Source organism: Spermophilus citellus (assembly GCF_964194105.1).
Source record: "Spermophilus citellus genome assembly, chromosome: 7".
Lineage (NCBI taxonomy): Eukaryota > Metazoa > Chordata > Mammalia > Rodentia > Sciuridae > Spermophilus > Spermophilus citellus.
In genome coordinates, this window is record NC_138188.1 from 65,551,762 (window position 1) to 65,577,634 (window position 25,873).

The following is a 25,873-nucleotide window of genomic DNA, read 5'->3' on the forward strand; positions in this document are numbered from 1 at the left end:
AAAATGACCAGTGTATTCACGTTAACTTTTCTTGATCACGTTCTATATCCTGTAAGTAATATATGAGAAATAGAATTCCTATTTATATATTTACTTATTTTGGAAAATGATTTAGTTTTTTTTTTCCCCTCAAGGAAAGAGGTGCTTGCTTTGTAAGGTTTTAAAACAGATACAGCATTAAGATAACATCAAAGTGTTCTTTTCGCTTTTTTTTTTTTTTACAGGGATGGAAAGTGCAGCAGTGCTTTATCATGCATTTCAACAGGTCTTCTTGAAATTAAACTAAAACTATGACAGCTCTTTCTCCAGAGAACTGTTCTTTTCAGTACCAGTTACACCAACCAGACCATCCTCTAGATGTTAATAGTCTGTTGTATTTGATCATACTTGGGAAAATATTGTTGAATATCCTCACACTAGGAATGAGAAGAAAAAACACCTATCAAAATTTTATGGAATATTTTTGCATTTCACTAGCACTCGTCGATCTTTTACTTTTGGTGAACATTTCCATTATATCCTATTTCACAGATTTTATTCTTTTAGGCATTAGGTTTACTAAATATCACATCTGCCTATTTACTCAAATTATTTCCTTTACTTATGGCTTTTTGCATTACCCGGTTTTCCTGATAGCTTGTATAGATTATTGCTTGAATTTCTTTAAAACCAACAAGCTTTCATCTAAGTGTCAAAAGTTATTTTATTTCTTCATCGTCATTTTAATTTGGATTTCAGTCCTTGTTTATGTTTTGGGAGATCCAGCTATTTACCAAAGCCTGAAGGCACAGAATGTTTATTCTTACCAGTGTCCTTTTTATGTCAGCATTCAGAGTTACTGGCTATCATTTTCCATGATGCTGATTTTACTTGTGGCTCTTATAACTTCTTGGTCAGAAGTTATTACCTTGATCCAAGCTATTAGGATAACATCCTATAAGAATGAAACTATACTATATTTTCCCTTTTCATCCCACTCTGGTTATACTGTGAACTCTAAAAAAATACTCTTGTCCAAGCTTATTGTCTGTTTTCTTGGTACCTGGTTGCCATTTGTACTACTTCAGGTTGTCATCATTTTATTTAAAGTACAAATTCCAGCATATATTGAGATGAACATTCCCTGGTTGTACTTTGTCAACAGTTTTCTCATTGCTGCAATTTATTGGTTTAATTGTCACAAGCTTTACTTAAAAGAGATCACACTACCTAAGGATCCGTTCGTCAACTGGAAATGCTGCTTCATTCCACTTACAATTAATAATCTTGAGCAAATTGAAAAGCCTATATCAATAATAATTTGTTAATGTTTCATGTTAAAACTAATTAAAACAGCTACAACAAGAATCAGAATTGTACTAGTAAGAATGGCAACGGAGGACATACCGAAAAAAAAAAAAAAAAGAACAGAAGCTCTTTTCCCCTTAACTTTTTATAGGTTTTTTGGCATATCTTTTAGGGCTATATTTATTAAGTAGTATTTTCTTTTAAAAACAAAATAGATGCCAAGAAGTTTTTAAAGTCTGTTCAGGAACACTATAAATATTAATTTGCTTATTAATACAAAAGTTAAATAATAACGTTTGGCCACATTGATGTTTGTATTGCCCCCCAAAAGTGGATGCAAATGTTATGTAAATCTGAGATTTCATTACCAACTTTAATAAACATTTTATCAAATTTAGAGAAAAAAAGTTAAGACTATTTTATTTAAATGATTTGGTATAAAATTTAATGGAGATTGGCTCATTTTAATTTAGTTAATTTTAAAAATATATTGGTTCTTAATGCAGATATTATTGGAAGAATTGGAAAAGAATTCCAGCTGTTTACTCTGGGAATTGGAAGTAGTGACTAGGTCTCTTTCATGAAATACTAGATTCATTTTCAGTTATGTCAAATCATAATCATATTAGCAACATATCACACTGTAAAGTAGGGTTTCTCATTCTTGGTAATATTGAGGTTTGGGGCTTGATAACTATTGTGGGGAACTGCCCTGTGCATTGTAGGATGTTTAGCTGCATCCCTGTCCTCTGCCCACCAGATGCCAGTAGCTCTTCTTCCACAGTAATGACCATGAAAAATGTCTCTACAAGGCTAAACCTCCGTTGGTGGGTGGGCTCAACTGCTCCCAGTTAAGAACCATTGGAGTAAAGCAATGTGAGTAGCAGAATAATCTCAATTCACTTTATGAATTAAGCTATGTAGCTACTTTAATCACCATTTACATATACTAATATATGTTGCATGAATCTAAACCATTTTTTAAAATTGGGATTTTTTTCACATTTATAGTAAGATATATATTTTTTTACATCAGGAGTGATATTCATTTATATACATACTGAAGTTTATGTGTCATAAAAATATTTATCCCTACTTTATACATAATTAGTGTCATTTTTTTTTACAAATGCTAATTGTAACCCATTGAGTTCATGATCTACAAATGCATTACTTTCCGTTTTTTGAAAATGTCCTAAAACAAGTGCTGTGGAGCACTAATAACAGCAAAGATTTAGGAAGTGTTGTGTGCCAAGAACTGTTTTAAGTATTTTAAATGCAGCAACTGATATAATTCTTAAAACAACTCTCTGATTGGTATTATTGTTATCTGTTTTTACAGATAAGGAAATTAAGACATCAGAATTAAGAAACCCATTTAAGATCACACAGCTAATGATTAGGGGAGCTGAGATTCAAACCTAGAGGTCTAGCTCCAGAGTTCATGCTCCCACTCATTGTTTTTTAGAGTCAAATGTAAAGAATGTGATTTCCTAATTATTTTTCAGTTGAAATTGCAGTGTCTTACGGATTTGAGGTGCCATAGTAAAGAAAATCATTTCCTTGAGCACACATTTATTTAGTTACCACTAGCCACCTAGGAGGACAAGATGGAAAATGCTGCTGGGAATTTAGGAACTGAATTCTGAGTACAGGTTGAACACCCCTACTCCAGGATGCTCTGAATTCTGAAACTTAAGCATTAACACTGAAAAAAGTTTTGAATTTTGAATTAGAGATGCTCAGCCAATAAAGTGTATACAAATATTCCAAAACCTGAAAAGCTTTATGGTCCCAAGCATTTCAGATAAGGAATACTCCACCTGTAATACAAAACCCAATCTGAGCTAGTCTAAGAAAAAGCTCTTTATTGGCAGGCAAGATGATGTGGTAAAATACTAGGAATTTCTCCAGTTTTGTCGGTGGGCATTCTGGCTGCCAACAGCCAAGGACTTTTATTCCAGTTTAAGCACCTCCTAGTTTCAGTTGTAAACTCTCAGGAAATGACTATTTGGCTTGACTTGAATCATATACACACTGCTGTGATCACGGTCTGATAACAGCAGACATTGAACAGAAGAGAACCACTCTACTTCATGGTACAATTTTAAAAAAGAGAATAAAGGGCTGGGGATGTAATTCAGGGGTAGAGCACTTGCCTAGCATGTGTCAGGCACTGCGTTTGATCTTCAGCTCCACATTAAAAAACAAACAAACAAAAAAACAAGTTATTGTGTCCATCTACAACTAAAAATATTTTTTAAAAATAGAATTCAGGAATAAAAATCACATGTTCTATTAAAAAAACAATGCAAATAGCCAACTGTATCCAAAGTTCAGTTGAAGTAATCCTTTTTTCAAGTGAATAGGGTATATATTTAACCGGTTTAGAAAGGTCTAAACCTGGATCTTCTTATTTCATTGTTACTTTTTCCTCTGAATATATATATTGTCTTCCAATTGGCCATAATGTAGAAATGAAATACTTTTAAACATATTGAGCTTAACTAGTAACAACTATACTCTTTGCAGATTTCAAATCAGAATTTAAACTATTTACAATCTCTCCCCATATCGCATAAGCTTAAAGAAAAAAGAATTCAATAGACCAGCCAAATGGAAGAGGCTTTTATTTGTAAAGAAATGAACTTACAATGGTCTACAATATATTATTGTAATATAAACAATATAAATAAATGATCCTGCAGGCCCACTATCTTCTATCCAGACCCACATGAAGCAATGTTACAACAACATTCTATGTGAAAATGTGCAGGTTTAACAAAGGTGCAATTACAAGCAAATTTAAGCAGCAGAGTATAAGGTGCTTTCATTTAATAGTTAATGTTGCCATCAACAAATATTTGAATGCTCAATCTTACTTCACTGAATAGACACAACAGGAAAATCTAAAATTCATACACATGCTACTTGTTAATATGAAAGTGCTTTCTCTTTTTTTAAAAAAATACACCAAATGAACACTTTTTACATAGATCATGGTGTGCTCTTATAATGCAAAATTAACTTCATTTTCAGGTTATACATTTTAAAACTGTAGCTATAGACACCAGTCTAGGAATTCTAATGCTAAGAGTGCTAAAACTATTCCATTTCTCATAAGGAGGACTCTATTACAATGTCCAATGTAAGAATACATCTATATATAATCTTAATTTTTTTCAGTAAAGATAAAAAATGCTTTCCTTCTCCCTTGGTGATATTTGTTCAGTTCATCCCAGGTAGGTCATCTTTTGAGGTTTTGATAATATGAAAGTCCTATTTTAGAACAATTAACAGAAATAATTAAACTAGTTAATGTACTTGAAGCATCAACATTTTTGAAACAATTTATCACAACACTTTGCCTTTGTTAAATTAACAAAAATTTAATGAGCAACAAGTCAAAAGGTACTGATTTAATCAAGAGCCTTGAAAAGCCTTTCCACTGCAGCAGCACCTATCCCTGGGCACTGCTGTCTGTAACATCCAGCCTTCACTGCAAGTGTAATCCTTACTGTGAAGATACTTTTCGTAACTGACTTTTTCCCCTTTTATGGGAAAAACAAAACGTTTTTGTTTGTTTTTTTTAATGAGGTGACTGGGAATTTAATCAAACAACGTGGGAATTATATATCCAAAATTGCACCATCTTTTGCACTCAGTTGACTTTTTAAAATTTAAGAACATATATACATATATTAAAGTACATACATAGTAGGCATTTCAATAGCATAAAATATCTGAAAAATTAGGAACACTTGAAAAATTAAAAATTTAAAAGTAATTTTTAACTAGTTTCATGGAACAATTTACAAAACCCAGGCTATCTGGCTACTTCAGAAGTTAAGTGTTTTTGAACAGTTTGAAAGAGTCTAATGTAGATTCTAAATGAACACTTTGTTGGACATTTTCCTGCTTTAAAAAACTGCAACTCTGATGCATAAAAGTTTAAAATAGTTTTTCGTTTTATATCTTTATAGAGAATATAACTGTCAATTGATGTTAATGTTTAAAGCTAGAATTACAATGTGATTCACAGAATCCCAGAGTGACAAGGGAATTTTACCCAATTAATTGATTTTCCCATTCCATGTGTACTTCCCGGATTCTTGCCAGTTCAAGCAGGGAACTGTTTTTTCTTCAGCAGTTCTGCATTTTAAAGGGCACCCTTTTATTATGCAATACATAGGCTTTTTTATTACCAATTTTCATATATTTTTAAAAGGTAACTATCTGTAATACCCTTAAAATACAACAAGATTTATTGTTTGTAATCTTTTTAGCTTAAAAAAAAATCTATCCTGGTGATTTCTTTTGAGACGTTTCAATTTTGAAAAACTGCTACAGTGTCAATACTGTATAGAAAGCCTTTGTAGTTAAAAATGTGCAGTGAATCATTGTTCTACCACTCACCATGTACAGCCACAATTCTGAAACACTCAAGCACCAAATAAAGATATCACAACAATCTCAAAATATAAGCTCTTAAAGGATCCTTAATTTTGTAGCCTATCAGGTGCATGGTCAGTTGATGTGCAGTATGTGAAATGTTACAAGAACTGTGATTGATTCAGACCCCTTGTATGCCATCTAGTCTTTTACCCAAAGCATACAAAATTCCCTCTCAGTTCCAAGTTTACAGTCAGTACATTAATTAGTACTAACTATGACCTTGTTCATTTAAGCCACAATGAACTTTGGTCAGGAAGATTTTACTTACTAGTTTCTTCATGGTGTATTCCATAAACAATATAAATGTTCAGATGGTTTGCTAAATGGATGAAAGTGCATGAATGTCAATATGCATATGTGTTTTTATGTTCAGTAGTTAATAGGTAGCATTTAGAAAAAGGTCCTCATTTCCTTGTCTGTATGAATTTTCTACCTCAATCCTTAGAGCAAGTAAGTGACACAGAAAATGGATGTTTACTAATTTACTAATTAAGTATCAAATGAACCATTAAAAAGCAAAAAAGAACTGAGTAGGAGCAACTTTAAAAATATCTCATTTGTGGCCTACCATAGTAACTTTAGAGCTGAGAGGTATACAAATGATTATTTAAATCCAAATCAACATTTTGAAGAGTGTAGGCACCACACTGCACATTCAAAGAGGTTAAAAACAGTTACCTCAAAGTGCACACACAGCTAATTAACCAACTAAGTCAAAACTCAGTCTCCAAGCCAGTGTGTTTTAGGTTCGCTTATCATGTTAATTTAGTAAGTATATGATTTATTTCTACTCATTTTTAATACTATCTAAAGAAAAAGAATACTTTTAAGTATTATGAAAAAAATTAAACATTGGACACCTCTAGTTTACTTGAAGCACAAAAAAATCCTTTCTAAAATAGGTTGATATTTACTTCAAGGGCACCCACCTCTCGTAAGCATGAGCTTTTTCACTGCCCTCAGTTAAAGCTCCACAAAACATAGATTTAATACTCAACAACATGCCATGAAGTTTAACTTTTCAACCAATAAATGATGGCAGCTATCAATCCTTAAGGTGATTAGTGGAGTTAATTTAGCAGTTTAAAAAGAATTCTACTGCATTACTTTTACATTTAATTAAAACTATGCCATGCAAGCATAAGAACCTTTTAAAATTAGTTCATTTTTTCCAAATTAAAATTCACTCACTACTATACTTCTTTTAAACAACACATTCTTCTATGGATTCTCACTAAATACCACCAGTATCACTGAGAATTGTATTTTTCAAAAGGCAGTAGAAAAAAAAAATTCTAAAGTATAAAGTTTTAACCAAACTCATTATGTATTTTTTATCTAACATTTGATTAAAATTGTCATCTGAAAATAAAATTGTTCACAAGCTTCAAAAAGGGGAAAACATAGCATTTGTGGTAGATAGTTCTCTAAAAAGTTCCATGAACGTGACATTTGCAAGGGTTATGTGCATGTGTCTGAGTAAAATGAAGAGCTTGCATTAAGATGCTACATTTAAGATTTTAAAAATGATTGCAAGGGACTCCCCATTCTTCTCTGGAATATGATGGTAATGATTATATTTGTATTAGTGCCCTACAACTTTCAGAAAGAACTTTTTCATAGTATAATTTAAAAGAGATTAAATAAGCTCTAAAAATAACATGTAAAACTTTGGAAATTATAAAATTAGGAAACACTTTTTCCAAAGAAGGTAGTATAATTTTAAACATTTTGTATCAAAGAAATGGCTTGTACTGCTGCTATGAAGAAAACTATAGGGCATGATTTATAATTTTCTAACAAAAGAAAAGAGGGATATGTAACCAAAGAATGTTTTTTAAAATGTACAGCTTACTGGGTTGAAATTAAATCTTAATAAGATTGCATATTTAATTTTTCCTAATAGTGTATCTGTGCTTATCTGATTTGATTTCATCAAATGCTCTAAATAAATTTATAAAATGTCAGTATCAATGAATGTGGGCTAAATAGTGCATGTCACAATACATTCTGCTTTGCATCAAAGAAATAGAGGTAGGCTTGTGTTTAATGAAATTCAGACTGTAAAGAGAAAACTATAGCTTTTAGTTACCCAATTCTTAGACTGAGACACAACCACAAAATGCTATCTTAAAATACCTTTCTTTATAACAAGTCTACAAAGGTGATTTAACTGTAGTATCTGAAAATGAAAACTCCGTAATTCTGGCCACTCAATTATAACAATGAACCTTTGAATCTCTGACATATTCAACTATAATAGCTTTCATCTTCAGAAATCAAAAATTACTAATGTACGTATCATTGGTGCTATAAACACTGAGTTTGATTATAGGCAAATTTTAACCCAGTAAAAATGATAGTAGGCGGGAAGGATGTAGTTTAGGGATAGTTTCAGGTCCTGAGTTCAGGACCCCCATTACCACCACTACCAAAAAACAAAACAAAACAAAACAAAAAAACAACGAAAGAAAGAAGGGGAAAAAATAAAGAAACCAGAACCCTATTATGGTTTAGATATGAGGTCCCAAAACCTCATGCGTGAGACAATGCAAGAATGATTAGATTATGAGAGGAGTAACCTAGTCAGTAGACTAATCCACTGATATGCATGAACTGGGTGGTAGTAACTATAGGCAGGCAGGGTGGGCTGGATGAAGTAGGTCACTGGGGTTGTGCCTTCAGAGTTCATATTTTGTCCCTGGTGAACATAGAGCTCTCAGCTTCCTGGTTTCCTTGTCTGAGCTGCTATTCTCCACCACACACCTTTTGCCATGATGATCTAATTCATCTTGAGCCCAGAGCTATGGAGCTGGCCAACCATGGACAGAACCTCTGCAAAATAAACTCTTCCTAAGTTGTTAATGTCGGGTGTTTTGTTCATGGAGATGAAAAGGCTAAAACAAACCTGCTAAAATTGGAATCAAATAATTATAATTTATTATCTTGAACTATTAATGAAGGCCACCTTTACATTAGATGATTTCATGTAATATAAATTCTTCTAGATCCTTTTGGTTCTGGAATGCTTTTCTTCCTATTTGGTCTCTTCCTCCACTTCTCCCTCCAACCCCTCCCCTGCCCCCTCAAAACCTTTAGGACACAACTAGTTTCACATTTTGTGCATGAGAAACAGACTGAGCAAACAATTTGCATAGAAGGGCCAGTCTCCACTGCCCAAAAGTTTTTACCGAAACATAACTGTTAGACATTAGGCCTCCCAAGCTATCTCTATAATCAGCCCCATCACAAAATCCTCTACGGGTATTCAAGCAGAGGTCTAAGAAAAAAGTTTTTGTGCAGTTTTTGGTGGGGGCTGGAGGCTTTAGGGGAGGAAGTGAGGTGAAGTCCTTTCAGGCCATCAGCTAATGCTCAGTACCAGTAGGCAGCATGTATTTTCTGCCACTCACCAAGGATGAGAGTCTTTGAACCACAAAATATAACCAGCATCTTCTGGCTGAAAACTTAAGGGTTTCCAGTCAGGGATTTTACCCACTGGACATAGTAGTAATGTCAGCTTCATTCACTTACATCTATAATAGTTTCCAAAATTAATACACATAAAAGCATAGGCTAAGACTATACAACTCCATTGTTTCCCTACTATATTTGTGCCTTGGTGGTACTAAAACCTTGAAAATATAGATACTAGGCTTTAAGAAATTTACCTGAACAAGTCAGTGAGAGCTGGAGTACTATGAGACAGAGATCAATCCAAGACTTATCTTTGTGAATAAATGTCTGGTATAGTTTCACACAATATATGATTAGGTATGTCAAAAAATTATTCAAAGGCATGGTCACAATAATACCTGTTTTAGGTATTACTCTGAGTGTTTCTGCATACCAGGAAGCAAAAATAAACAGTGGAATACCTTTTAAAATATCATTTCCTTCTTAAATTAGGTAAAATGTGAACATTAACATCAAAAGTAAAGCAATCTGTTCAGTGTTGAAATGGGCTAAACTAACAACAACAATAACAAAAAGGCCAATGTCCTGGTCTGTGGCTTTCCCATTCTCAAGCTTGTTGATTGACATTTCTTTAATTCATTTCTACGTTCTCTATCCCTAGGTGGCCTTTAAACTTGGACTTAAAGTTCTGTTTAAAGGACTCCATAGTAAATTTTAAAAAGTGATATGCCACCAAAGAATGACAACAACTCTGTCTTTTACTGTACTGATTATATCAAAGCTGCAGAGCTGTGTTTTACACATGTCTACACAAAGCTTGATGCATATTAATGTCACATAAAAATAACTTTTTTACAAACCAGCTCTTTCAAGGTTTTTGACTAGGAACACAAAGCTTAAAGCAACTAAAATTTCAAAATTATGGTCTTTCTCCCCCCCGCCCCCTCAATGGGAAAAGAGTGCAACAGTTTAAAGAAGTTAAAAAATGCAAATTTAGATAGCAAAAATAGGAAGAATCCCCCATGTTCCCTTTTGCTTATTATTCCTTCTCTCTAGTCAAAACCCTAAAACACTCAGTAATATGAAAGGAAATGAAAACAATAGCACTCTCCCCACATATATCATAGTGAAGCTGCCTAAACTTCAGGAGAGGTGGACGATCAGTATCATATATATCCATTATCTATAAGAAGCTTTGAAATTTAGAAGACTAAATCATCTAGAAAGAAATAGCTGCATCAATGGGAGAATTACCAGTTGATAAGCAGATGAGCCATTTCTAAATCAATTCACTTGAAAAAAGCAAGTTTATCTTCTAGGTATGTTTTGAGTGGGTTACAACAGAATTACAAGGACCATAAGTAGATGTTCTCCAACAGAAACTCCTCTGGGCACAGGGGTTTTCCAGTTTAGAACAACTTACATTAGTAGAAGAAGAAAATAAAAGGAACTTTCAACATAATTCAAAGTTAATACCTTAAAGGTTATAAACAAAATAGTTATGGGAGATAAATAATTATTGCTAGAGGAGCTATCCCTGAAAAATCAATTTTATATTAATTGTGGATTAACTACAATAAAGTTTTAATTCCAGGGGAGATTTTCCTTTGTGCCTCCCTCCCTCCATACATGGACAATCTCTTAATACTGCTTAGCATATGTTTATGTTCTGAAATTGCAAGATGAGGGGAAAAGCACATCACAATTATGTCCTGATGATTAACTACTAATAAATGAAAACTGTAGAGTACCTACCTTTCCTTGAACTTTAATCCAATAATTAAAACTGTGATACAAAGAAATATGTAACATAGACTATAAGCTATTGTGGGTCTGGAACATGAGCCTTCCATTATATTACACATTCTAACCCTACACATGACTATCAGTAAACATCTTTTTTAAAAACAACTACACAAAGAATCCCACAAAGCATACATTCAAACAAGAGGCATCTAAAGATTAAAAAAATTACCCGCTATATTTTTGTATAAAAATAATCAACATTTTCTAATGTACACAAAGCCAAAAGATAAATATCTGTGATGTCTTGTGACATCTTTAGTTTTTTACTAGCTCAACGCAATCTTTTTGAAAAGAGCAGTGAAATGACTGAAACTCACGGACTCTGTTTTCACTTAATGAACTTCGTGGCCAAATATCAGTGTATTTTCCTTCAATCACATGTAAAAGATAAGATATAGGAAATGACAGAAACTTTCACAGTCTTCTCAAATATAACATTTGACACCCAAGACTATAAAGCTGTCAGGACTCCACAATATTTTTAGTGTCCTAGTTCTATAGAAAACTAACTGAAAAGTTAGTGAAAAAGTTTTGCTTCATAGTTTTTTTAAGTTAGATCTGATCATCCAAGAGAAATCACTTGGTAAGTATTCTGCAGGAAGCATGCAAAGATTTAGTAAAGGAAAAAGGAATGTGCATGTTCAATACTAGAAGAAATCCAAAGTGCAATCACATATCCACCCAAAACTTCCTTGCCAGAAAATGGTGCCCTGGTTCTTAAGTGTAATTATATTATGCCTTCATCAGTGCGCAGCACAGAGATAAGAAAGATAACTAATATGAATCAGTACTGAGTGTCAAATTGTAAGCTAGTCTTTATTTGATAGACCAATTTTATGGATTTATCTCCTTTTTCTATTATGCTTAATAAACTGGAAAAATACTTCAGAACATTAATGCTATATGAATAATACTTCCATTACACGTTTCCTCATTATGAACCATCTCTTTAAAATGTTCCTTTGAGTGAAAGAATTAACATTTTTTATTCCTTCCTCATCAGCGCTGCTCAACCTTGGCACTGGTGGCATTTTTTACTAGATAATTCTTTGTTGTGGTGGGCTGTTCTATACATTGTAAGACATTTTGTAACATCTCTGGCCTCCTACTAGACATCAGTAGCAACCTCACCCAAACTCAGTTCTGATCTATGACAATCAAAATGTTTTTAGATGTTGGCAAATGTTCTCTGGAGAGCAAACCAATCTCTATCAAGAGGCACAGCTCTAAATGTACAAACTCTGAGAGGAAAACTTGTCAGGCAAGCCAAATTATCTGAAATAGAAATCAATTCTTTTGACCTCCAGATCAGTATCATTTATGCTAGAACACAATCCTTTCTTAGAGCATTTGTTAAAGACATTTTTAAGAATGCAAACTGATATTTCAATGCATATGATCCCGTCATTGGACTCCTAAATCATTCCATATCTTTATGACAACCTTTAGAGAATGAATAGAGTACAAAAATGTATGAGAAAAGTGAATCAAAAGAAGTGTAAATCAAGTTACTTTTAAAAGAATTCTTTATATTAATGATAAACATCACTTTTAAAAATTATCTAGCATAACGTTTCTTTGAAAAATACCATGGCCCTTTATAGCAGCTTTTTCAGTGTTGCATGTAACCTGTAAAATCAATTTTACCAATGTTGACTAATCATGAAAATGTATGATGAATAATTATATTGTAGAAGAAATGTCAACACTTGATGTGGAGTTCCCAGTGTGCTTGGCCATCTATCATAAGTGTAATATTCTAGGCCAACTTAGGCCTTTACCTTACAAGTCTGTTTAAAAAGAGTAAAACTGGTGTTATATCAAAGCCTTATTGTTCTTGTTAAGATTCCTTCAGAGAGTTGATGCGTGCACAGATCTTCAGGGCTGGGCCTAGCTTGATATTCATTGCACTCATGAGATGGTCTTCTTTTAACAAGAGAAGGGCCTGTCCATCAATCTCTTGTGCCCTGAACTCGTCTGCAATATCCTGACAACCTGGAATTTAATCAGAGGACGGAGTTTAGAATTAAATACTTGACAACTAGACATAATTCCTAACAGCAATAGCTATACTCTCATTGGGTCTAAGAATCTGAAATACAAGTTGATAAACAAATGAAATTTATATACAGTAGCCTGGTATTCATCCTTGAAAAAGAGAGTATTTGTTGGCATTCTGAAAATAAAACTTCAAAATCTATGTAGAGATACTTCCTTGGAATTCTTGCTCTAAAAATAATTAGAGGTAAAAATGTACAGAGTAATCATAACGTTTCCTTCATAAAAAGGTCTCTATCACCTTGAAGCATGCCACACATGCTTGGATTAACTAGTAGATACATCTCATGAACTTTGTATAATATATCCTTCACATATAGGTACAGAGGAATGAAATATAATGTTCTGGGGCTGGGGTTGTGGCTCAGTGGTGGAGCGCTCACCTGGCATAGGAGGGGCATTGGGTTTGATCCTCACCACATAAAAATAAATAAATAAAATGAAGGTATTATATCCAACTACAACCAAAAAAAAAAAAAAAATTAAAAAAAAAGAAATACAATGTTCTGCTATTTAAATGATAATCTGGAAATATTTTCTTAAGTATCAGAATACCATTTTCATTATCATTTGTACCTTATTCTAAATTATAATCTTTGTTGCCAAGTATCTCTGAAATATTATTGTTCACTCAGGACAGACCCAATCCCTTGAGATTATAGTTATCAATGTATTGCAATATTGCTGAAATATGCTACTTAAATTATAATTCAGGGCTGGGGAAGAGTACTTGCCTAGCACATGCAAGGCACTGGGTTTGATCCTCAGCACCACATAAAAAAATAAAGGTATAAAAAAATTATAATTTCAACCTTGAATCTTAAGAAACACATTCTCATTGAAATTATGAACTTCCATGCCAGTCTTCTGACAAATAACGAATATTTTAACTCAGCTTAAATCAGATGCTTTAGCAGGTTACAATACTAGTGTCCACTTGAGCCTCAAATGTTTTTGTTATATACCAAAATTTTTGCACATCCAAGTTACTCAGTAACTTCCCTATTAGAGGTAAAGAAACCAATAGTTTAGGAAATGAATGATGAAGCCAAGAAGAAAGAATGAAAATGAACTAAAAACTTAACTTTAAAGTGTTTTTATTTTACTCAATCGGCATTCAAAGAGAAAATACAAAAACTAAAAGATGTATGTACATTCCATGTATGTATTATATATCAAAATACATTCTGCTGTCATGTATGACTAAAAAAAAACTAAAAGATAATGAAGAATAGAAATGATTACATTACACCTTGGCCATCACAATTTTGTTAGAATAATATTTGTCTTCTATTGCAAATATATCATCCCTTCATTTGTATGAGATGTCTCCTACCTTAATAACGTCAGCACCAAACGCAAAGCATTATAGGTGCAAGATACATATATTTATGAATGAGTGAAGGATTGAATAAGTGAATAAAAGATAAACAATTAACAAAAATATACTCTACTACAGAAGAATTATCTGTAAGAGTAAATCACTTTTTTTGTGTTCAGCTGTGAGGCCACCTTTTCTCTTAGTTGTTTCTTTTCCTGTGTCCTGTTTTTATATTTACTATTTCCTATATGGCATCCAGCCCTTCAATTTCTCTATTTTAATAATTTCTCAGATTTTTTAAAGTCAGCATTTTGGTACCCTCTACAGAATGTTTATGGTTTTGCCCATGTATCATTTAAAAGAAACTATAGAGATGAAAGATTACTCACCATAGAAAAGCCCCTTTTCTTTTCCCAGAGGTAGCTCTCAACAAAACTGGGCAGACAAAACTGACTAATCTTGCATCTAGTTGTGACTTCATCCTTCTTTTTATGAAAGAACTAGTGTTCTTCTCTCTTCAGTCTTACTTACAAGAACACAGGAAAGGAAAGAGAAAGATAGGATAGAACTTAGATTCAGAAAACAGGAGCAATGAGAAGTAATGAGGACCATAAGAGCTATATTTGGGAATAGAAATGAGTTCTCCATAAGGAAAATATATAGCACGCTCTTATTCCTCTGCATTGAGAGATTCCTCTGCAGATCAGATGTCTTTTCATAGGTGGACAGTAAAAGTATTGGTAAAATAATAAAGAACAAAAAGTGATTTGGAAAACAGCATTGTTAGACAGGAAAGTATATTTTGAGAAACTTGGATCAAAACTAACTTAAGCCAACCTCCAAAAAATATAGTTATGTTAGTATAAATATGAGAAAATGAAGTGCCTTTTAAAACAGGGGAACAGGGAAACAGAAGTAAATACACTTCTAAAAACTCAGTATAGAAAAACATTTAAAAAACCAAGTGCTCAAGATACAGTGAACTGAAGTTCTGTGAGCTTCCAACATTAGTTTATACTTCTGTAAAATGGTTGGAACTCAGTGATGTGCAATAAATATACACCAACTGAAGCAACCAGTTGGCTCAGCTGCTTTTACCTCAGAGGAACCAAGTACAGTGTAGTTCTCAGTATGCACTAGGTCTCAAATGATCCCTACAAATGAACAGAATCACTTCCCCATTTAAACCCAAAATTTTAAAAAATGCCCTACATAAAAACTGATTAGTAAGATTAGTAAAAAGATCACTTATCACTCAATTCAGAATAAACAACTCTCAAAACTAGTTTAACAAAATACCAGTTAAATATTCATACTTTGAAGAAATAATTCCCTATTTTACATGCTCGTAGAGAAATCTTGTTGATCCACATAATACAGAATAATATTTGCAAAAGGTAATTCACCACACAAGGAAGAGTTAAAGAAGATAACCCACATAATTTTTTGAAAATAAGAATTGTTCTTATAGAGAACTTTTTATGTATGAGAAGTTATAAGACAGTTTTTAACTGTGGTGACAGTTCTGAGAGATGTGTGTACTACATGTAAGCACAAACAGTCCCAACAGAATGGTTAACAAGATGATATACAAAAAGAACAGAAAACCTTAGCAGTAAAATAGAGGTGCCCTGATTAGAAGGGGAAGGAAGTCTACCCTGGAAAGAAACAATACAAGAGATTACAAAATTGATGAGCATGTTCATACCATAAGAAAAGCTTGGGAAGACACTACTCCAAGAAAATAAACAGTCCTGAATAAAGTAAAAGAGACTCAAAAGGAAATTCACAAAGCCCAGAGGATACAGGCATGTCCTGGTATAAGATTTACCTTAAGCTACAGGCATTATTCAGAGACAAAATTTAAGAAAGGTGGGGTAATTGATCACAGAAATAAGCTGCTTATCTGGCCTGTGGAAGCAGTCAAGAAATACTCCCATTTTATCAGTAAAGGGAAAGAGTTATACTAAGTAGACTCTAAAACAGCACCAAGTAATTATAAATTATAAGGCAGTCTCCTTTTAAGGATAATATTCTCTAAAGAACTCAGAACAAAATTAAGTGCCTAGATGAACTCATTGACAAGCACCCCAAGTTTAGCAATAATAAGTTGAATTTCTTTTTTTTAACCTCAAATGAAGCACGAATGGGACACAAAAAGTCGGCCTATGTTCTAATAAAGCAGCCAATAGTAGCAATAGAGCAAATGGATCCTGGGAAAATTAGCCCCAAAAAACCACATTAAGTGATAAAAGAATCAGCAATAGCTATTATTTGTTAATTATTTGGGCAATTAATTTCCTGAGGATGTATACCAACTCTCCTCTCCAAAAGGAAAGGAGTATTTCTCCCAAATGAGAAAGGAGACTCACAAATAGATCACATGCTCCACTTGGAAGATGAGGACTACTGAAGATGATAGAATCAAAGTGCAACCCCAGATAATTAGTACAGATTCCAGTGTTAATTCCTAAGACAACTATACTGGTCCCAAGAGTAAAATTTGTTTTATTAAATACTAAAATCACAACCAATGAAGATTCACTATCCTCTAGTATACTGAGTTTTAAAGCAGGTTATAAACCCACACGGTGGGCAATTAACTCAGACCTTAGTTTTCTTAGGCATATGCTTAAAATTTTCACATGAAAAAAGTATACCTGCTTTAAACAATTCCATCTTTCTATTAAAATGGCCATATTTTAACATTTTATTAAAGTTTTATAAAAGCTATATTTAATAAAACGCCAGAGAGTTCTGTATGTAAGTTAAAACGGGCAGCAGCTTTTAAAATTATTATTTCTAAATATATTTTCTTGCATACCACATTAGCTATAAGTATTCTTCTGAGACTTTGGTCACCTTTACAGAAAGTCAGCAATAATAGCTAAATAATTTGTTTATAGGAGTCTGGTAGATAATTCTGATGAGACATATTATCCTAGAAATCTTGAATCAAGAAAAATAATATGATTCACAAAACCAAAAGGAAACATTTTAAAATCTCATTTACCATATTCATAAAGTAAAGTGAGTAAGATTTGCTGATTTAAAATAAATATATCATCTTAACATATATAAACAGTACAGGTCTCATCATGAGCAACTGATGTCTCTAGTTGCCCACCCCTTGGAGAGAGTGGATATGATTATTGTTGCTTTAAAGAAAAAAGGAGACTTAAGTTGATGGAAAGAGTATCAAACTGAGAGAACAGGAAAACATAAATAAGAAGATTATCTTCAATATTAGAATCATATTGTAGTAGAGGGAGGATCTAACTATTGAAGTTTGTTTATTGAAAGGAATTAAAGAATGCTGCTTCCTTTAAAAGAACCAGCTTGATTTTTTAAAAAGAAACCAAAATTTTATCATTTTATATGTCTTTATTAGCTTTCAAAATGTTTAAAAAATACTAGTCTCATTTCATTTTTATAAAGGTTAAAATAGGAAATAAGAAGAAATAGAATAGAAAAATAGAGTAGAAGGGAAGAAGTGTCTGATTCAATCTCTCTACTGACCTCTCAAGAGAAATCAGACTGAAGAGAAGAGAGCACCTTAATACTGAAGAGAAGAGAGCACCTTAATATCTTCACCAGCTGGGGTGTCACAGAAGCAGGACTAGTCAGTTTTTATCAACTTGGGGGTATGAAAAAAATACCCAGTTGTGCTGAGGGAATAAGCAAGAGGAAACAGATCAAACTTCAATAGCAAATGCCATTTAATTTATACATACACGCAGACTTCTCTAGCTCTTTTGTGCAAAAATATGGATGGATCTAACATCATTCCTGAGCGTCAATACACAAGAAAAACATTAAAGTCAAAATGGTGAATTACATACCAGGTAAAGAATGGATGAAGGCCCAGACATCATCAACTGTCCATATAGAGGGCTCTGTCTGTGTAACTGGTAACAAGTCACTGTTCTCGGGCATTTTCCTAATTCTTACTTCTCGAAGCTCACGTTCTCTCTCCCGCTCACTCTGCCTGCGCAAACGAGTTGTCATAGCAGATGGTACAGAATCTTCATGAGAAGCCAAGTCTTCTTCTGCAGATGGATAAGTAATTGGAAGCTGGAAAATGTAGTACAAGTAAAATACAGCATTGTATTTTGCATTTTCTTTGCCATTTCTGAAAAGGGTATAGTATATTAAAGCAAGGTTTCTACAGACCTGCCTAAGGATATGTTCTCTTGCTGCCCCATCAGGGCCACTTGGACGACGACCACGATGCCCAAGGCTTTGATTATCAGGTTTACGATTCCAACGACTAAGTGCAAATTTTTTAGAACAGCTAACATTGTACCTAGGAAATTCAAATGAGAAAAAAATATTAAATGATGACATGAGACACTCCATTTAGTGTTTAATTATGACTTTAAAGTGCAATTATGAATCAGGAAGTGCCTTTTCTTCACTAAGGAACATAATAATACCTCATAAAATAAAGCCCAAATTAGTCAATGGATTTGTGTATTTATAATACATCTCAATATAACATTGGATACCTATTAAAAGATACTGATTACAGCATGATAGTGAGAACCTTTCTGTAAAATACAACTAATTTTTATAGCAACAAAAACATTCAAAGTTCCAGAAAAAAAATATTTGTAGTAAATATTTAGAATCTATTCAAACTGGTATTTTCCCAAGTAATAATTTCTGAAGAGAGATTAATAAAAAAGATATTGATGTAGTAGAGGGAGGATCTCAAGCAGTTAGTAAATTTTTTTAAATATTACAAAAATCAAAGTAAAAATATATAAAGTTGGAATTTCAAAGTTACAACAAATGCACTGTGCTCATTATTCAGGAAATTTGGAAGGACATCTTGATTCTTTAAAATTGGTTTATTTTTCTTTTATATCCACAGACTGCCTAATATTTTTGAACACAGATCTTTATAAGGCATGATGCTGTCTTCAAGAGTCTTACACCATCTAGTAGATCTCAGAGCCCTAGAACAAAGACTGATAAACTTTTCTTAGAAAGGGCCATGACAGCTACTCATCCCTGTCACTGCAGTGTGAAAGCAGCCACAGAAACTGATAAATGAGCATGGCTGTGTTCCAATAAAACTTTTCAATTTAAACACTGAAATTTGAATTTCATGTAATTTTTCACATGTCATGAAATATATAAGCAGCAGGAAGAACTTGTCCTGGGTGAGTTTGCCAACTCACTCCTAGAAAGAATAAAACAAAATTATCGTAGAAACAAATTTCTAAAAAACTTTGCATGTTGTGGAATGTGCAAATTAAGAAATTAAGTTAAAACATGAGTTCAATATAATTTTATTACAGATCTATCAATATGAAAGACTACTTGAATAATAGACTGACAAGTGAAATAATCCATTTTTGGAGGAAACAAGTAATAAGAGTTTTACTATGTATACTTTGGTGGCACCAATACAAAATAAAATATTCAAGAAAGAAATTCACTGGTGTATATAAATTAAGATCTTAAATTCTTTGAGGGAATTTAAGAGAACTACTTTTTTGAACAGAGAATTTCAAAATAACCAACCTGTGCATAAAATCAACTTTAGTGGTAAATATCAGAGTGGGTACTGATAATACTACATTTAGGAGTTACAAGCTTAATGAAGAAATAACATTTTTTTTTTTTTTTGCTATTAATACTCTCTGTCTAATAATTACCATTGAAAACATTAATTTAGAAAAGATATTTTTCTGTCTGATGTTAACAATGTGGAGAACTTATCTGTTGTTATTCGATAACAAACCTAAAATATGTATAGAATATGATTCAAACAAATGAAAGCACTTTAAAATAAATTAAATCCAAATATTTCAGTACTGGTAAAACAAGTGGATGATTAAAAACCATTTCGGTATACTTCAATATATTACACTGTAAAACTGATTCTAAGTGTTATGAATAGGTAATTTTCACAGTGCATAATCTAGTAACATAGTAATCTAGTAACATTATACCAATGTAGCTCCATATAATGCCAAATTATTCCTCTGAATTACAGTATCTACGTTTTCTATTGTTAAATTATACAAGAGGCTTTTTTTTTTTTTTTTTTTTTTTTTTGGCAGCGGTTATTGTCTTGTCCTTTAGGGAATTCAAGAATACAGAAATACCTTTTGGCACATGACATAGTGCAGAATCGTTTTGACCGTAAAAATTCATTAGCATATCCCATTTTCCCACAGAATTCACACTTGAGCAACTCACTGTCCATTTCTTCTAATGTCTCTAAAAAATAAAAAATAAAATAAAGGTAACAAAGGGGAAAAGTTCCAAAAAGTTAATTGTAGCATATTTTTTTTTTTAGCTCTATGTGGGTTAAATACTTCTACTAGACCAATAGTCCATTGCTTTTTAATTCATAGTCCCTTTGGCAGAGCCAAAGCCTTCAAAAACAACCACCTCCTTCTTCAACATAAAAATCATATGGACTTTTTCTCTATATAAATGAGTATAACATTTTTCCTTTTTTTTTTTTTTTTTTCCTGTGGTGCTGGGGATGGAACCCAGGGCCTTGTGTATTTGAGGCAAACACTCTACCAACTGAGCTATATCTCCAGCCTGAGTATAACATTTTTAAAGGTTCATTTTGCTAAGATCCAGCATGTCTAAAATATGAAAACTTTATAAACACTATGAGAAACAAAGATGAATAAGACATAATCACTATCCTCCACAAAGAACACTTTCAAAAAACTGTGTGAGGGCTGAGGATGTGGCTCAAGCGGTAGCGCGCTCGCCTGGCATGCGTGCGGCCCGGGTTCAATCCTCAGCACCACATACAAACAAAGATGTTGTGTCCGCCAAAAACCAAAATAAATAAATATTAAAAAAAAAAAAAACTGTGTGAGATGTGAATTTTAAAAAATTGTGCTGCGGAGATATATAGCAGGGAAGCCTTAATTCTAGCTGAAAGTATAAGGATAACTTCATAATTGTGCAATTTTGATATGTCTGATATTAAAAGAGAATATAAAAATAACTCTAAAAGAGCTGCTAGAATATATGATAGAACATATAAAGATAAATATATCTAATTGTAAAATAGTTCCTATTAGTTATATTGTATTTAATAAAAAATAACAGATTAAGCCTTAAAAAAAATCACAAATTGTTTCATAATTCTCAACAGCTGATAATTTTTTCATCATGCTTCCCATTAAAGTAGAATGTTCTCCTTCTACCCCTACATTTTCTTCTTTAGACCATAAGCCAGAACCTACAGAAGCTTCCAAACTAAATCCTCAAATACTCAGAAGCAGTCACTATAAGCAAACAATTTAATCTTCATGACCCAGTTTTCTCTTTGTAAAATGAAGCTTACAATATCTTTCCCAAAGAACTTATGTAACAAATGAGTGCCCAAAAGACAATAGGCATGAAAAATGTGACAGTTCCATTTCCTATTTTTCACACAAGAACTAAAAGTAATAAGATGTATAAGTGCTCAAGAAATACTTTAGTGAAACCTGTTAAATTTGTAAATCTACCATATGTTACCATTTTCTTGCATCATAATTCCTATGCTAAGTCATATAAAATATGCAGTTAAAAAGCACTCTAAATCATTTAGCTATGAGCTCATATGTACTCTTTCTATATTACTCTAATAAAGACTTATTAAGATGAAGTCAGGACTCTAAAAATGTAAATATGAAGGGCATGTACTCTGTAAGCTCAGCCACTCACATTATCCCAGTTTAAGGCAGTGAGAAAAACATACTCTGAAATAATATTTGACACTATGGGACTCCAAATATATTATCTGACTATTAAAATCATGAACTAAAAAGTGGTCCATCTGTTCATCCTTCCTTTCTTCTCTCCCTCCCGCCTTCCTTTCTGGATCAAACCCTGCATGCTAGGCAAGCACTCTTAACACCAAGCTACAACCCCAGCCCCTAAGGGGCTATTTTAAGGAAATTCTAAAAGTCTTTAGACTTTTAGACTTCAAAAGCAGAAGTCATCAATTTATTTGCAATAAGGAAGAAACAGTCTCAACACAATTGAAAAAAAAAATCATTCCTTCCAATGACTTAGGGATGATTTTGACACAGTTGTGACCCAGTCAGAACATCTTACCAACACATTCCTGGGACATAATATCAGAACTCCCAAATATATTATATTTGTTATACTTATCACTTGATTGAACTTTGAAAAGCCTATAACAGAGATAGAACCTCTCACTTAACCACTACACTACTGATACAACCCTAAAGAGTCCATTTCTTCAGTTGTTCCAAGATCAGGCTACAGCCAAACCTTTGCTTCAAAGTTGTTATTTTAACATTAACAAAACAATATATAATACCTGATAACAGGTTAAAATACCTTGCGAAGAACAAGAAACTGTTTTTGCTGGTGAGAGGGGGAGATACCAAAGAGATATATGGCTTAAGGATAATAGTCTAACAAAAGTAGACCTTCAGAATCTCATTTAAAAACAACAACAACAAAAAAAACTTTGTGTTTATTTGTGTTTTCCTTCAGTCATTCTGAATACCAGTTTGACTTCTATGGACTATTCATTATTGAAATAAAGTCTATTTTAGAAGATTCTTTGACAGTAAGGAGGTTTAGTGATATTTTTATCTCTGAACAAATGTAATCACCTATTGACTGAAGAGTATATCCATCATATAATTTCAATACAACCTGGTTTCACCCATCAAAATATGGAAAGTCTAAAGCCAAACAACCCAGAAGCTCTAAATTTTTAAGCAAATTCAGTAAAATGGTATTTGTTACTTAGGTTTCCTTTAAAAAAAAAAAAAAAAAAGAAAAGAAAAAGAAGAATTTGTTGCTTTGATGCAAAACTTACAATTATTTTCTCTTATACATGATGAAACTTTTCCCAAATGTCAAACACATTGTACAAATTAACACCAATTTTGCTGTTTTAATTATTTGGTCACTACAAGTCTGGTTAGCTTTCTCATTATTGTAGTCAAATAAGGTACTCCATGAGAATAAAAATGCAAATTTTTAAGTAAAAATCTGTGAAGAGTAAAAATCCATGTTCTGTTTCAAACAGTACAAGTTAAAGGGTATTTTAAGTGAATCCACACACCTTCAGCAATCATGTCTTCCATCTCTGTGTCTGAAGAATTGTCTGCATGCTTTGTATTATTCTGTATCTCTGGCTGAACACAAACAGAATTTATCACCTGATTATCCAAAAGAGGCCTTTTTTTCACAGGTTGTTCTATTAGCAAAGATGAACGGCTCACCTTTAAAAAGGAAAGAGAATAAAATGAAATAATGCCTGAAAGATATCTAGAAATAATTTGATTAAAATATCTCTTGAAATGAACAATACTTGTGAAAATTTACTTGTTCAGTGATCGGCTCCATTCATTTAGTGCTTCATTTTTTAACTAAGGATTAAGGAGTCTTTTTTTTTTGTGTGTGTGTGTGTGGGGGGGGGTACTGGGGATTGAACTCAGGGGCACTTGACCACTGGGCCATATCCCCAGCCCTATTTTGTATTTTATTTAGAAACAGAGTCTCACTGAGTTGCTTAGTGCTCACTTTTGCTGAGGATGGCTTTGAACTTTCAATCCTCTTGCCTCCACCTCCAGAGCCACTGGGATTATAGGTGAGTGAAGTCTCAACACAAACATCTTATTTTTAGTTACCAGCAGAGCAAAGGCTTCAAAGTGTTTGTGAAATGGAAACTACTGTCTTAGTTTAGGCAAGTAATTGATTTAGTAATTCCAGAATTAATACAAACATAGTGCAGGTTATCCTACACTATGAATATTTCAGTAGTTCTGCCCAACACCAAGCAAGGCTATAACCATCAGTACATTTAGGAGTTGGATGGGTTTCCTTTGTTGTTTTTGTTTTGTGGTGCTAGAGACTGAACTCCAGGGCCTTGAGGTTGCTAGGCAAGAGCTCCATCACCATGCTATACCCCCAGCTCTTTTGTTAACTTTAAAAAACATTACTCAATTAAACAATTTTCTCTCAAGTTCTATGTGGTGACTAATCTTTTTCCTTCAGAAACTTTAGTGTTTTCCATCTGAATGCAACACAAATAAAAGATGAACAACACATTTTTTAAGTAGTGGGGCAAAGCAAGGGCCTCCCACATGCTTAGCCAGGCACTCTACCATTGAACTATAACCTCCAGCCCACATTGTGTATATTTTATAACGTTTTTAAAATATTTTTTTTAGTTTTAAATGGACAGCATGCCTTTATTTTATTTATTTTTATGTGGCGCTGAGGCTCGAACCCAGTGCCTCACACGTGGTAGACAAGCACTTTATTACTGAGCCACAACCCCAGCCCCAGATAAGGAAACTCTTTAAAAGGACTAAGTTTATTGCTTTATAAAAGCAAAATCAGGTCTAGAACTCAAGTCTCCTAACTTCTAGTAGGTCAGCAACCTAACCTACTAAAATCACAAAAGGAAAGTCCTCAAACATTGTTAACATTAACATCAACAACATATTCACAATGTTTAGTTACCTGATTATCATGAATACTCATTTGAATACTCAGAACTATTTTCAGGAGAAATTAAACACACACACACACACACACACACACACACACACACACACACATTTACTGATTCTCCAGGTAAGCCTTCAGCTAAAAAATGAGGATTAGATACCAGGTGAGGTGGCACATGCCTGTAATCCCAGCAGCTCAGGAGGCTGAGGCAAGAGGATCAAGAATTCAGAGTCAGCCTCAGCAACAAGAAGACACTAATAAGCAAATCAGTGAGACCTTGTCTGTAAATAAAATACAAAATAGGGCTCGGGATGTAGTTCAGTAGTTGAGCATCCAAGTTCAACCCCCGGTACCAAAAAAAAAAAAAAAAAAGAAAGAAAGAAAGAAAGAAAAGAGGATGATTAGAATATCTTTCTTCTCAAGACTGCTGGTTAAATCTTTTGTATCAGCTACACATAGGGAAATCACAGCTTAATGAAAATTTCTAAAATTAACTTTAGAGTATTATCAGCATTTTAAATGAAACAGATTTTTAAAATTTTGTTTCTTTCATTAAGATATTGAATATGCCTCAAAAAAATTTATAGAAGTTATTCCTGAAGGGGGGAAACTAATATTCAGTGCTGCCAAAGCCATATACTTTTGACAGATGAATAAACTTAATCTTTCCATAAAATAATTTTACAATATATATCAGGTCATTTGGCTATATGTAATATGATAAAATAATCTTACTTCTATGAATTTAGGTTAAAAAAATTACTGAAAGGAGGACAAAGGTTTATATAAAAGGAATTCTTTCAGAATTTCTTCTCTGGTGGTGGGGGGCTTCACACATGCTAGAACATGTACACAACCTATACCTCCAGCCTCACAGAACTATTTCAACAGTGAAAACGTTAAAATAATACAACAATGATGGGAGGATTACATAAATTATGGTTGTCAATAAAGTGGATTATGAAACCTTACAAAATTTTTCCAAAGTGTTATTAATGATATGGTAAGGGAGCCCAGCATGGTGGGACACACCTGTAATTCCAGCGACTCTGGAGGCTG

At 33.1% G+C, this 25,873-nt stretch overlaps 2 protein-coding genes across 14 annotated transcripts in view; one reads left to right on the forward strand and one right to left on the reverse strand.

Moving 5' to 3' along the window:
• GPR160 (G protein-coupled receptor 160) overlaps positions 1-25,873 on the forward strand; it is a 90,689-nt gene that overhangs the window by 52,636 nt on the left and 12,180 nt on the right. Inside the window, exon 5 of one of the 4 annotated variants that reach the window (XM_081301227.1) lies at positions 225-1,639. The exons of the other annotated variants lie outside the window; for them this stretch is intronic. Within the exon in view, the coding sequence (XP_081157353.1) occupies positions 291-1,307 (1,017 nt within the window). The 5' untranslated portion in view covers positions 225-290 and the 3' untranslated portion in view covers positions 1,308-1,639. Of the gene's footprint in view, positions 1-224; positions 1,640-25,873 lie in introns of those variants that run through there. 4 annotated transcript variants of the gene reach the window in all.
• Positions 3,901-25,873, reverse strand: part of PHC3 (polyhomeotic homolog 3) — an 81,091-nt gene continuing 59,118 nt past the window's right edge. For 5 of the 10 annotated variants that reach the window (XM_081301222.1, XM_081301218.1, XM_081301220.1 and 2 more), the window contains 5 exons: positions 23,421-23,580; positions 20,461-20,575; positions 18,515-18,647; positions 18,184-18,415; positions 3,901-12,957 (listed from right to left, as the gene is read on the reverse strand). In XM_081301222.1, the coding sequence (XP_081157348.1) occupies positions 12,803-12,957; positions 18,184-18,415; positions 18,515-18,647; positions 20,461-20,575; positions 23,421-23,580 (795 nt within the window). In that variant the 3' untranslated portion in view covers positions 3,901-12,802. Of the gene's footprint in view, positions 12,958-14,730; positions 14,864-17,860; positions 18,010-18,183; positions 18,416-18,514; positions 18,648-20,460; positions 20,576-23,420; positions 23,581-25,873 lie in introns of those variants that run through there. The other 5 variants (XR_014022958.1, XR_014022957.1, XM_081301224.1 and 2 more) reach the window with 5 other exon arrangements.